Here is a 13,139-nt window from a genome sequence, read left to right on the forward strand (position 1 = left end):
AGTTACAGCGATGGTGGAGTGAAGCTGACAGGGTGTGATAAATCGCCGCCCGCCTTCTGGAGACTGAAAGCGGGTTTGGTTCGACCGGTCCTGGCACGTGACACGGTAGCCACTCATCGTTGCCCAGACACTTCTTAGGCAGCTATTTTTATCGTGGAACCTACAAAGAAGGGAAGAGAACTTATATAACAGTGCCAGAAGAAGTCGACGCTGCTGGAATCAGTACATTGACTAGTCTACATAATGCATAAATTCTGCAACTTTTCTGGCATTTTTCTAGCGTGTAATATCTCGTAACATCGTCACTTGGTTGAAATGAAGCGCATCAAGAGGACGATGGTAAACTCTGCATACACGTGCCTCTCGATATCATACTAGGCTATGGAGTATCTACAGAGCACGGAGTACCTCCTCCACCATATCAGCAAGAGGCTGTGCAACATTACAACTGAGCAGACGTCTGTTCTTTTCGACAGCCCGCCACAGCCAAGAAAGCTAAGTTCGTCTGATCTCGCGCTGTGAAATGAGTTTCTAGGATTTACAATGCAGGCACATCAGATATCACCAGTTTCAAAGTTAAGCAGGCTCCTTCCCTCCATGTCATATCCAGGGTATGTTGAAGTGTAGATTCCCAAAAGCTGCGGCGGCGGAGCCGGAGCCAAGGAGACAACCCACATCTCCGCGAGTCGCCAAGACCTATCGATTTACTCCATACCTACTTATCTACTCCGTACTGTGCTTGACATGCGTCAAGGATCATATCGTATGTCATTACATTGGTCCTGTGTATACGTATTACTAATAGGTCTTCCGTGTAAAATGATCATCATGATAACTCAGGGACCATGAACAGTGTGGTCCGCTGGACCCGGTGTCATGGGGAACAAAATAGCCCTCATCCACTGATGACTTTCTGCAGAGATTCCAACTCAGAAAATATACTCGCAAAAAGACGCTTGAAAGATCTCGGCAGCTGATTAGGATTTCGATTTACCGCCATTATCATAATGGGCAAATTGAGGTGTACTGTGCACGTCGTATCCGGGAGTCACCTACGTCGTCCGCTGGCTCCTCGGCTACAGGACAGGAGCTACTCGATGCTTGGTTATGATTAGACGGTTATCGATCTTTTCTCTGCATACTTCTGTGGCGATTGCCCAAAGTGCTTCCAGTCTGCCATCATACCTGCTGAATCGGATACACCCAAGCTCAATCACGCACCGGTCCTCTCATCGCTAACTTGCAATGATACAGACCAATCGTTCCGATGTGTGGGAAGCTCGATCGGCGGGTATAGTCAAAGGCCTATTACGGTACGCAACGCATGTCTTGCTCAGAGAGAAAGGGTTGGTACCGACCTAGCCGGATGGCTCCTGAGAATGTTCACATCATAATATACATAAGCTTTTGGTAGCACCAGGGACGTCAGTAATGCATATAAATACAAGCAAAGTGAAGACGATAGGGGCAATGCTCTGCTAAGCAGATCTTACTCAGGCCGTTCATGGCAATCTGATTCCAATGCAAACGCGTCATATTCAACGGCTCATTTCTCCCCCAGCAACTCCTTCCGCATCTCTTCCCGTTGTAACCTGGCGTCCTCCTTCGCCTGACTCCGTTGACTCTCGATCTCCGCGCGCTTCTGTTCTTGCTGTTCCTGCGCAGCGAACCAAACTATAATGCAAAAATATTAGGAAATCACCTCCTAGATGTCAACCGGTGTGGTTAAGGACGCACTCGACTTATCGGACTTGGACCATTGCTTCAACCGTGTAACATATTCATCAAACTCTCGAGCGCGGCGATCGCCTTCCTCTAAGCTCCGCTTCTGAAGATCGGGGTTGTATCGCTTGAATAATTCCTCGTCGGTAGGTCGGATGGATTGGACGAATGCTGGGCCGCCCACGCAGATCACGGTGCCACTGTCGAGAGAAAGAGATAGAATTGTCAGACGCGCATAATGGGAAATCGATTAACCATGCTCAAAGAGAGTCCTTACGCCACCAGCATCTTTAACCAAGTTCCTGTCCGAGACATAATGGGCTATTTTCAGTAACAGCTATGACGACACTCTGCTAGGAATATGAGTGCACGGGAAAAAGGCAGGTCGGGACGGAAGATGCCGATGTCGCGAGAGGTGCTTTAGTCAACAGTGTTTCCACAGCAATCTCGGATATGACAGAGGCCCGGATCCCAGTTCGAGTGTTTGCAGCTGGCTTAGACGGAGCAATGTGTGGAGCGAAACCGTTATGACCCTCGCTTCTATCGGATAGGATCAGTTAGCTTGGTGCAGGTGGGAACATTATCGGCGATCACGACCAATCTGTGGCTTCTGCTGTGGCTGTGCTTGATGAGCACATGTGGCGCAGTTGACGGTCTCTCTCCGAATCGTCACCGGTCGTATTCGTTTTCCATCTTCCAAGGGCAGGGTGTTGAAATTTTGAATCCCTTTCTCCGCAGTCCACACCTCCCGCAGCGCTGATTCGCTAGTAACGGTGTTGAACTGTATGGAGTAGTAGTAGGTCGTAGTGGGTACTCACTTTCCACTCTTGCATTCAGAGTATTCATCCAGCATTAGTTACTATTACCAGAAATGCAACAAGAACTTGTCACTATCCTCATGCTCCTAACAATTGCGAATCAGCTTCAGATGGTCACATTGGTTCCTGTTACAGAAATCCCTTTGCATTGGTGCAGATGATCACTTCTGCTAAATTACAAGTACTCGAGCCTATGCAAGGGGAGTATCAATAAGCAGATCTCGATAACAATCATTAGGCACGATCTCATAATGTCCTGCGCAGAACTATCTTGCCTGATGTAACGGGACATCTCAGGAATCAACCCCTGAAGATCAACACAAGGATGACCAACTACCAGTGATATTCGATATTTCATCAGTGTCATCATACGGACTACGGAGGACATGAGACTTGTCTCACTAGTCTTCGACCTTCAGCCTATGACAACATCGTCCATGTATTGGCAGTAGATATGGATTTTAACACTGGCAACGAGAGGATACTAAGGTAGTATGAAAATTATCAATAATACCTGTTAAATTCGCGTCCACTGGGCATCAAGAAAGTGGCCTCTGGTCCACAGAAAAGTAGAATACTAAAGCAAGTGGGTCAAGGGATAAGGATGGATTAGAATTGTCATCACTGTTTCACACACAGTTTAATACAGCCGACGAAAGGCTAATGACTGAAGGATGTGCACTTGGTGGTATCTCTGGTATGCATTTCGATATGCCATGCAAGCGCAGCCAACGGTGTTTAGGAAGTAAATGTTCTCCTTAATCAAATCTTGCATATAGTCTGCAGTTACTTTTTTTCCTTTCAAGGGAGCCTGACGAGTTGGGTCTATAATAATAATACTGGATAGCCCACTGTAGATTTTTATTACTTAGCTCTTAGGTAGAACAATGGTTCCTTGGATTCTCTGTTCCTGGTCTAACAATCATCAAATTATGTGATAGACTACCTAAGTATCTCCTTCTTTTTCATCCTTAATTGCTCCAAACTCCACAACTAAGAAACTAGTGAGCCGTGATTGTCAAAATAAATTGCTCCCCTCCCTCTTGTCAATCTCTCAAAACCGAGGGTGTTTGTCCTTGGTCACACGCTCTTTTCACGGAAGGTGGTGGTTTTCACCTTGGACGCTCGTTCTGGTTTGACATTCAATTCATCGTTGATTTCTTCCTCCATTCCAATCCGGAGAATCAGCATTGCTGCGCGTGGATAGTCGACCGGTCAGTCCTCGCATCATCAGTCTGATCGCAACTCAGGATCTCAGTAGTAGTCCTGTTGCGACAGATCGCCAAAAGGCGTCTATCCGCTGACAATAATGTGTCTTTGCCTAATGCAGAATTTGCACGCCCTCCACTACTACTTGCATGATCGGGTGGATTACATTCCTTTCATCCCCCCTTGCTGAAACCTTGTGTGCTTGTAACTCGGTATCTCCGCATCTTTTCTGCCCGCCGTTCAAGGCCGCTTTCGGGCATTCTCAGGTCCGCACCAAACCCCTCCTCCTAATCTCCGTTTGGCTCTTGGTTCGCGCTGGACTGACAGGTGTTATGGACGGTATAAAGTCTTCACCAAAAACCATTCTTGCGGGGTCGCCGTGAATCTGTCATCGTTTACTTCCTTGAGACCACGAAACATCAAGCCTGGCGCCGACCTATCAAGTCACGACGACTACCGACCTGTCCCTTAATCGATAAGAGCTCTCACCGATAATGGCATACCCCCCGCCTCAATCGCAGAGGCCTCCTCCGGTCAGAAACTATGGCCCTCGCCCTACACCACGAGGTCCCCCGGCGCCAAGTCAGATGCAAGACGGGTCTTATGACCAAGGATACAGTGACTACAACTATGGGTCTCGTGGTGACCGAGGTTACGACAACGCCGGGTACGGTTACCCCGACGATCGAGCTGTTCCGAGATCTCATGGGGCCTCGCGCGGCCCTCCGCGACCCCCTCGTGGAGGTTATGGTTCTCCTGCAGAGCACCCTCATGATCGAAGCTATGCCTATAATGGACGGCCACCACCCGGCCCCGACAGTCGTCGCGGGTACGGAGACAGGAGGCCACCTCCAAGGCAGGACCCCACGAGACCGTGTAAGTGAAAGCGATACATGCACAACCGACTTCCTGAGTAAGTGTTGATCGAGGCCTAGCTGGACGTCCGCCCGCACCGGAGCAGGAGAGAATGGCATGGGATAACCCGTTCCCCACGTTTCCAGCGCAAGAGGCGCGCGGCGCCCCCGGCACCAGAGGTATTGAGAAGGGTATGGCGGCAATGAAGCTCAATGGCCAGGTGCCACCCGGGTACGCCCCCGAGCGCCCGCACACTTCGCACGGAAGACGCGATATCCCTCGGCAAGCCGGTTCGACATCACCTGGTCGAGGGAGGGGGGGCTATCCTGGTGGTCCCATGAGGTCGGCCAGTGCAGGACGCTCCGGCCGGCGACCTTCGGATGCCTATGAGCGGTCCTACACTTCCGCCAGTGAGCCGCCACCGGTGCCTTACATTAACAGAAGTGCTACGATGCCCGCTCATTCGGCATCGCCCACGTCCTCTGTTGTCCAACCCACATATCCTGGGCAGCCCACCTATCAGGACCCTAACTCATCGAATGACTACAGTGATACCGATGAACTACTGAGCTATTACAGAACCGCTCATGCCGATGAGTCCGACATGCCTAATTTTGATGCTATCCCTGACGGCGGCAAGGTCATCGACGAGAATCTGCCAGGGCTAGAACAGCCGAAGCCGAAAGCGAGAGCACCTGCTGACCCTGCTGCTTCCTCCCAAGGCCAGTATGCAGCATTCAACCCGCACTCCGGTAGTACCGATGAGTACCCTCAGCCGCAACACAATATTGCTGGGGTTGGTACACCGAACCAGTTTGATAGTGCAGGGTTCCAATTCGACCTACCCGGTAACCCACCATCAGCTTCCCCTGTCCGGACTCAAGGCAGTATGGACCATGGCTACAATGGGCAACCGGATGCTTACGAGGATCCGATGAATAATCAATATATGCAGCAACAGGGAAGTGGAGGGCCTGCTGTTCCAGCCTATGGAAACGGACCTCCTCGACCGTACAGGGTCAATCAGCCTGGATATGCAAACGAGCAACCACAGATGGTCAATGAGATGAATGAGTTCGATTCGCAACAGAATCCGGACGCCCTGCCTCATCACCCTGCGCCTTTCCGTCCAGGGCACGACCAGGGGAGCAAGCCGCCTCCTGTGCGGCAGTACGACAATAGTAACACAACGGGATCCCCAACCTCCACGGTTCCGCAGACCCAGCCTATCGCTCAGCCGGACCCCGCGCCTGCGCCTGTCACTCACCAAGAGCTTGAGCGCTTGCAACAAGTGGTACGGAGCAAAGCTGCTGACCAGAAAACTCAACTTCTATTGGCACAGAAACTGGTTGAGGCCTCGACGGTCCTTGTCGAAAATAGCAGGATGGATCCAAAAACCAAAACTAGGGCTAGAGAAAAATACATCATGGACGCGCACAAGATCGTCAAAAAGCTGGTATCCAGTGGTTATGCTGATGCTCAGTTCTACCTTGCGGATTGTTACGGCCAGGGTTTATTGGGCTTGCCGGTAGACCCGAAGGAAGCTTTCAACCTCTATCATTCCGCAGCGAAGCAAGGGCACGCGCAATCCGCTTATCGGGTTGCCGTGTGCTGCGAGATTGGCCAAGAAGAAGGCGGTGGAACGAAGCGAGATCCCTTCAAGGCAGTGCAATGGTACAAACGCGCTGCTTCCTTGGGAGATACTCCTGCTATGTACAAGATGGGAATGATTCTGGTCAAGGGCCTCCTAGGCCAAGCCAAAAATCCTCGTGAAGGTGTTTCATGGCTCAAACGCGCGGCCGAGCGTGCTGACCCAGAAAACCCACACGCTCTCCATGAGCTTGCGCTCATGTACGCAAATGCGACTGACAATGACGTCGTCATTCGTGACGAAGCGTATGCCTGCCAATTGTTCCATCAGGCTGCGGAGCTGGGTTACAAGTTCTCCCAATTCCGACTTGGTGCTGCCTATGAATACGGCCTGATGGGTTGTCCGGTGGATCCTCGCCAGAGTATCTTCTGGTACACGCACGCTGCAGCACAAGGGGAGCACCAGAGTGAGCTTGCCCTGAGCGGGTGGTATCTGACGGGTTCTGAAGGCATACTTCAGCAAAGCGACACTGAGGCCTACCTTTGGGCGCGCAAGGCAGCCACCGCGGGTCTTACCAAGGCAGAATATGCGATGGGTTATTTCACCGAAGTTGGCATTGGAGTCGCCGCCAATCTGGATGATGCCAAAAGATGGTATTGGCGAGCAGCTGGTAAGTTCTTTCCTGTCTTTTGTCAGCGGTCTCTGTGTTTCAAGCTAATGTATTTGCTTCACCCCACCAGCTCAAGGTTTTCCCAAGGCTCGGGAGCGTCTCGAGGAAATCAAGAAAGGCGGGGCTCGCATGCAAAAGACCCGTCTCTCTCGCTCCACTGTCAATCGGCAACAGAACGAGGGCGATTGCGTACTCATGTGAACTCCGATTCATGCGTCATGTATCTCACGAAGTTGGGTTTCTCGTGTTCCTATGCGTTTCTCTTTGTTATTCCTATGGCGTTGCTCTCTTTCGTCGGCTAGATTGCATGTTTTGCCTGCATTTGACGCATATACCCCTAATGATCTTACCAACTTCGCATATTGACGCAACGTATGATGTTGAAAAGGTGCCATTTTGGAGATGGATGCTCCGCTCTTGTACATTTGCTCTGCTGCCTCCGTTTCTTTTAATGATGATCTACCGAAGGCATGATGGCCAGGTTCTATCCTCACGTTCTGCTCTGTCCTCTTGGTGCCGGCGCAAATGAGAAAGAATCAAGAACCGCGACAATCTGATAAGTTGCGTAGAACTGATCATAATGCCATGATGTACTGGACCGGTCCAATACACCCGACCAGATCCATTTATCCGGCAGTGACTGGGTTACTGTAGGGAAAGCTAGCAGATTCGAAGTATGTCCTCCACTAACATATGACACATTACAGCATCCAGATATCCATCTGACAGTGTATAACACCTATGAACATGGGCACACCATGGTAGAACCGACATCGTCATGATCCGACAAGCAAAAGCACAGAGCGGGCTGATTCCGCACTTTTGCTGACAGCGGAACGCATGGGACCATTAGCTTAGTATTGATTACAATTGCTTCGAGATGGAAGTTGAAGACACAAACTTTTCACCATAAATCCAAATCTTAGATATTCTCGAATCTCAGCCCTTTGACTTGCTAACATCTCGTCCTGAGCTTCGTGTGATCTGTATATCTCCTTGTCTACGCAACCCCGGCCAACAGCTTCCCCGTCCAGTATATCCGATAAGGATACGGATATATGTCTTCATCTGCCGATACTCCCCCATCCAGCACAAGCGACCAGCACACCAGTAGGAAACTCGTGATTTTTTCAGTCGGCTCTCTGTTAGTAGCGATACTCCTCGCTGCGTTCGGATACGGGCTCAGCGCCGAAAATACCAATACCGATACCACCGCCAAGCTGTTCGGGCTTAGACGACTCTTCGGAACGCAGTCGGCTGCTGCTGGTGTGGTGAAAAGAGACATCTCGACAAGCTCTGCTATTCCGAAGTCTGGCAGCACGATGAAGACTCCGGTTTACTTTTTGAGTCATGGGGGTGTAAGTTTTCTATCTTTGTTGCGCGGAGGTCGAGGAATGGTGCGATTGACTGGGTGCTACAGCCGAATATCATGTATGAGCGAGACCACCCGGCGTACCGTAAATTAGGTGAGATCGGGCGCGAGATCACCACCAAAGTCAAGCCACGGGCTGTTGTGGTCTTCTCTGCGCACTGGCAGGCTGGTCGCGACACGATCCAAGTGAATACGGCTGAGATGACTGATCTTATATACGAGTATGTGAAATCCTGACGGCGTGCTTGGTTATGCATGCTGAGTGGGCTGTCTTAGTTTCTACGGCTTCCCGAGCCACTATTACAAGGAGAAGTTTCCTAACGTCGGGAGCAAGGAGGTTGCGAACAAGGTGCTTGGTGCGTTGAAGGAGGCGGGCATCAAAGCGGAGGGAGTCAGGAGAGGTTTAGATCATGGTGTCTGGGCCAGCTTTAAGTGCGGTAAGTGGCCGAGATGTTTGTTGCGCGAATCGGTGCCGATAATAATGCATGGAATGCAGCGTTTGACCCAGACTCCAACCCCTTGAACGTCCCGATAGTGCAGGCGTCTTTGTTCAACACTGAGGATCCCGCTCAGCACTACCGACTCGGACAAGCAGTGTCCAAGCTCCGCGATGAGAATATTCTGATCATTGTATCGGGTATGGCAGTCCACAACCTGCGCGATCTGCAGTTCACTTGGGGCAACCCCAAGCCAATGCCGTACACTACTAGCTTTGACGAGGCTCTGAAGGACGCTGTCACGAAGCCGCCTGCGGAAAGAGAGCAGGCCATGAGTGACCTCCTCAAGCGACCCGATGCCCGTCAAGCACATCCATCCTTTGATCATCTGCTGCCAATTCATATCGGAGCTGGCGCTGCGGGGGATGATCTTGGAAAGAGACTCTGGACGCTGAAGGAGGGAAGTATGAGCTGGGCGCAGTATAGATTTGGTGATGCAGGCGATAATAGCTCGCTGTAGTAAGCATAAGCAAAGCCGATATAGAAATTCCCACCGCACTTGCGTCCTGAACGTGGTCGACGTATTTTGGATTCATCTATAGATACAGTATTGGACAACTGGAGGCAAACGGTGCATGAACATATAAAACGGCGTGATAATTGCACTACGAAGACTCCTTGACCAGCTGAGAGACTTTCTCTTCAACTTGCTGATCCGAAAGGCCTGAACGTATCCAAAGATGTCAGTCAAAGCACTTGTGGATAGGATATCATCAAGACGTACCGGACAGCGATTCCTGCTTCTCCTTTCCAAATCCTGTTCGTAATAGCTGTATCAGCACCAATTGCTCTTCCATTGACTTGTTCGATTGTGACTATCTGTCGTACCGTATCGAGCATATACTCTGGGCAAAGTGCCTGCTGCCTCCCGGATCAGAATGGGAGTCTGGGGGTTGTGCTTCTTCATAGTCGGGTACGCGCGCTGCAAGAAGGACCTGCGATTCGAGAAGTCATAGAGTCAATAATCGCCTTCAGCATCAGCACCGCAATTGCCAGAGATTTACCGTGTAGCAGCGCTCTGCTCCGAAGTCTGGCAGAAAAGGAAGCGGAGCTCCTTCAGTCCTTTCGAGAAGGCGTATTTGGACGACATTATGCAAAGTAACGGACAATGTGAATGAACGAAAGCGTATACGGTCGGAAAAGACTATCCCCCCGTAAGCGAGAGCAATGGGTATCAATTGGAGATATTGAGCGCGAGAGAACCGACGAGGGGTGTTGCAGAGCACTTTGACGATGATTCCGTCGGAGTTCGAATGTAGACCAATACGGTCAAGCGTAACTTATTGTCACAGCTTACCTCAGCCGGAGAACGAGCCGCATTCCCAACAAGGCCGCCGAGGTCGGGCAATGCCCATATTGAGATATCTGATACTCATATCTTCTACGGGAACACCTCGCGTGCTTCGTTTCTTATTCTATTTTAGACTATTTCCACTCATACTTTGGTGGGGTTCTTGATAGTACTTTGCGCTTCATTTGTGCAAAGACCCCGTCACTCTCCACTCAATTCCGACCACCGGTACTTCCTTGATCAAGACCCTTCAAACCTAGTCATCAGTTCCGCCGTGACAACACATCAAAATGTCTTCTTCGCGAATCGGTCTGCGCTTCTTCCAGAACACCCGGGCTGCTTTCCGCAATGCCTACGGTCCCTTCCGTCGGCCTGGTGCCCAGGGACGCCGTTTCCAGACCTCTGATGCCGGTGCAGCATCCGCTCAACAACAGAGCACATTCCAGCGTCTATGGAACAGCCCTGTCGGCATCAAGACCGTTCACTTCTGGTAAGTTTGGACATATCGTGGAGCAATCAATTGGCGATGTTTACTTTTTGTTGATCGACATGCTGACATGAGATGATTCAATTGTAGGGCACCTGTCATGAAGGTATAGATCCACGAACACTATCTCTTTCCACGGCCATCATCACCCCTACTACGCATTGAGCTGTCTAGTAGCTTAGTTATTGCCAAACACTGGATTGAGGCATATTGCTAATACCATTTTCGTCGAAAACAGTGGGCTTTGGTCATTGCGGGTATCTCCGATTTTGGTCGTCCCGCTGAGAAGCTCTCCCTTACTCAGAACGCTGCCCTGATGGCCACTGGTGCCATCTGGACTCGCTGGTGCTTTATCATCAAGCCCCGCAACATTCTGTATGTTTTGTTCATTGTTACAAATATCCCTGGACTTGAACGTACTAACTTGTCAATCAGGCTTGCTGCTGTTAACTTCTTCCTCGGATGTGTCGGTGTCGTCCAGGTTACCCGGATCTTCATGTACCGCCGCAGCTTGGAAGGAGGATCGACGAAGGAGGCCTTGAAGGATATTGAGCACGAGGTGGTTGACTCGGCGAAGTCCGCCGTTGGTAAGGCTGAGGCGGCTGTCAAGAAGTCTACGTAATGGACTTCAGGTTAAATTGGGGGATGCTCGCATGCAATCACAGACTACAAGGACGACTACGAGAGATATCCCTTTTTACTACAAGCAAAAGTCGCACACTACTGTATATACTCACCCTTGAATATGAGATAAATTGGTTAATAGAAGATGCGCATAAGGCGCATTGAAGGATCAGTTTTGTAGGTTTGATAGAGCTAGGAGTCTTGGGTCATTGCATGTTATGCTCATACGTTTACCAAGAATGACAGACATCACTGTATTCAGGCTATGAGTCTTCGATTTCTTTGGAGTCAGGCTCAGAGCCTTATCAGCGGAACATTTGGACTGAAAAGCTTGATGTCCGGTGACATTGTTTTTCTGCTATTCACGGTCAGTCTAGATCAGGCTTGCCTGTATGGGTTTAACCTCTATCTAAGATATAGCTCGATTCATAAAGCAGACCATGTAGACATGTAGATACAGCCGGGTGGCGTTGTTGCAATTTTGTGTCTGCTCCTACTTAAATTCTGCGGAGCGCAGTTCTACCAAGAAATAGCACGAGTGGCCAAGTGGCTAAGGCGTCGCACTTGTATCTACCCGCTTGGGTTAAGATCGCTATGCGAAGATCGGGGGTTCAATTCCCCTCTTGTGCATTTCTTTTTTCAACCTAACGTCTTTTTTCGCGCTGCCTTTCCATCATCTCAAATTATTTTTGCTGCCTTTTGGAGTTCTCTCATCTAGTCTCGTTGAGGAATCTCTTTGCTATTTTTTATTTCTTTTCTTTTGTTTTCTTTTCTGTTCTGTAGTATTGTGTATAGTTGCGCCGGGGGATGCTATCTATATATTTGTTGAACTTCCGAACACTTCTGCTGACCTTGGAGGCGTCGCTATCATTGGATCAAGCAGACTAACTGAAATGTCTGGTGTCTACCAAGTTGCCATCTCTTATTTGTTTTGGACGATTAATCCTAGTAAGGCCCATTGGAACTCTAGCCATAGGCCGTGCATCTTCGAATCTTGCTGATCGATGCAAAACTATAAATACCTGGACATTCTCTCTCGAGAGACAGCCGTGACTGATTTAAACAGAGTGTCACACCTCAGATAGCCATGGACTTTGATCATGTCCGCTGAAAAGAAACAAGAACAGAAGGCCACTGCTTGGTTGAAACTTTTGACGAGCCGGAGCCCAGAAATCATGTTTATGCGGTTGCCGAGAAGCATCGTCCTGGTGACACAGTAATTGCATGTTATTGAAAAAGCGGTGCTTTTGATATATGCTATCGGGTCAGGTATTATGCAACCTTTACTTCTCTTAGGACGTATACAGCTTGGGATCCTGAACCGCAGCATGAGATGGACGACCTTGTGAGAATCAAGATGGACCGGTGCAACGAACATAAGGAAAGTTTCAACAATCGCTATCCTATTGATAAGCTACTTGAGTTATGATTGATATTTATAGAGCAACTGAGAGATATACACTATGCTCAAACAAACAGCAGATGCTTATTGAAGACTGAGTGGGAGGTTCCTGTTCGGCGAACTGGTTGATTCGGTCAATCCATGTGCAACAGTGCAAGTCTATCGCGGCAGACCTAGCTCTACCAAGAGGCCTAGCATTGCTTGTTCTCTTGGCCAAGGATCTAATAGGCTTGGTTTGACAGCCTGAGATGATGGCATGAGGACACTATGTACGTACGAAGTAAAACTTCCTGATGTTATCAGTGACTTCGAACGACAATGGTCCTAGCACGTGTGAATGAGTTGCAGGATGGGCGCTGGGCAGTTATTTGATTCTGTTGCCCCCGGAGCCTACGCGTACTGCGAAAGGATTTCGTTAGCCTTAATCCTTCGAGCGCCATCACTAGAATTGAATTCTGTCAATTTAATTGCGGCGAGCATTGTCTGATCGTTTTTCCGACTGGGTTGACAAAATACGCTTGTCTATTTCTGAGATGATGTCTTGCAGAGAGCATGATATACAAGCACACGGAACTGATCAGCTCGCTTAAGCAGAGACAAG

The 13,139-nt window shown here is 49.6% G+C and overlaps 5 protein-coding genes and 1 non-coding gene across 6 annotated transcripts, besides 1 other annotated feature; 4 read left to right on the plus strand and 2 right to left on the minus strand.

Moving 5' to 3' along the window:
• Positions 1-1,546: 1,546 nt before the first annotated feature.
• On the minus strand, positions 1,547-2,037 carry NFIA_049260 (uncharacterized protein; the record flags this gene model as incomplete). Its single annotated transcript, XM_001257483.1, has 3 exons — positions 1,547-1,674; positions 1,738-1,922; positions 2,000-2,037. 3 exons carry the CDS (start codon positions 2,035-2,037, stop codon positions 1,547-1,549), a joined length of 351 nt encoding a protein of 116 aa, XP_001257484.1.
• Positions 2,038-4,243: 2,206 nt separating this feature from the next.
• NFIA_049270 (putative chitin synthase activator (Chs3)) lies at positions 4,244-7,066 on the plus strand (the record flags this gene model as incomplete). Its single annotated transcript, XM_001257484.1, has 3 exons — positions 4,244-4,625; positions 4,685-6,865; positions 6,936-7,066. The coding sequence occupies 3 exons, from the start codon at positions 4,244-4,246 to the stop codon at positions 7,064-7,066; spliced, it is 2,694 nt and encodes an 897-aa protein (XP_001257485.1).
• Positions 7,067-7,923: 857 nt separating this feature from the next.
• Positions 7,924-9,194, plus strand: NFIA_049280 (DODA-type extradiol aromatic ring-opening family dioxygenase; the record flags this gene model as incomplete). The annotated part of the gene is made up of 4 exons (XM_001257485.1): positions 7,924-8,223; positions 8,286-8,458; positions 8,514-8,674; positions 8,734-9,194. The coding sequence occupies 4 exons, from the start codon at positions 7,924-7,926 to the stop codon at positions 9,192-9,194; spliced, it is 1,095 nt and encodes a 364-aa protein (XP_001257486.1).
• A 145-nt stretch (positions 9,195-9,339) lies between these two features.
• On the minus strand, positions 9,340-9,824 carry NFIA_049290 (L51/S25/CI-B8 domain-containing protein; the record flags this gene model as incomplete). The annotated part of the gene is made up of 4 exons (XM_001257486.1): positions 9,340-9,398; positions 9,459-9,491; positions 9,563-9,669; positions 9,739-9,824. 4 exons carry the CDS (start codon positions 9,822-9,824, stop codon positions 9,340-9,342), a joined length of 285 nt encoding a protein of 94 aa, XP_001257487.1.
• Positions 9,825-10,315: 491 nt separating this feature from the next.
• On the plus strand, positions 10,316-11,134 carry NFIA_049300 (mitochondrial pyruvate carrier family protein; the record flags this gene model as incomplete). Its single annotated transcript, XM_001257487.1, has 4 exons — positions 10,316-10,515; positions 10,603-10,618; positions 10,751-10,887; positions 10,948-11,134. 4 exons carry the CDS (start codon positions 10,316-10,318, stop codon positions 11,132-11,134), a joined length of 540 nt encoding a protein of 179 aa, XP_001257488.1.
• A 534-nt stretch (positions 11,135-11,668) lies between these two features.
• Positions 11,669-11,766, plus strand: NFIA_049310. The gene has a single exon. It is a non-coding gene; the product is annotated as a tRNA-Thr (tRNA).
• Positions 11,767-11,885: 119 nt separating this feature from the next.
• Positions 11,886-11,915: a microsatellite.
• Positions 11,916-13,139: the final 1,224 nt, after the last annotated feature.

Source organism: Aspergillus fischeri, genomic scaffold (assembly GCF_000149645.3).
Source record: "Aspergillus fischeri NRRL 181 1099437636266 genomic scaffold, whole genome shotgun sequence".
Classification (NCBI taxonomy): Eukaryota; Fungi; Ascomycota; class Eurotiomycetes; order Eurotiales; family Aspergillaceae; genus Aspergillus; species Aspergillus fischeri.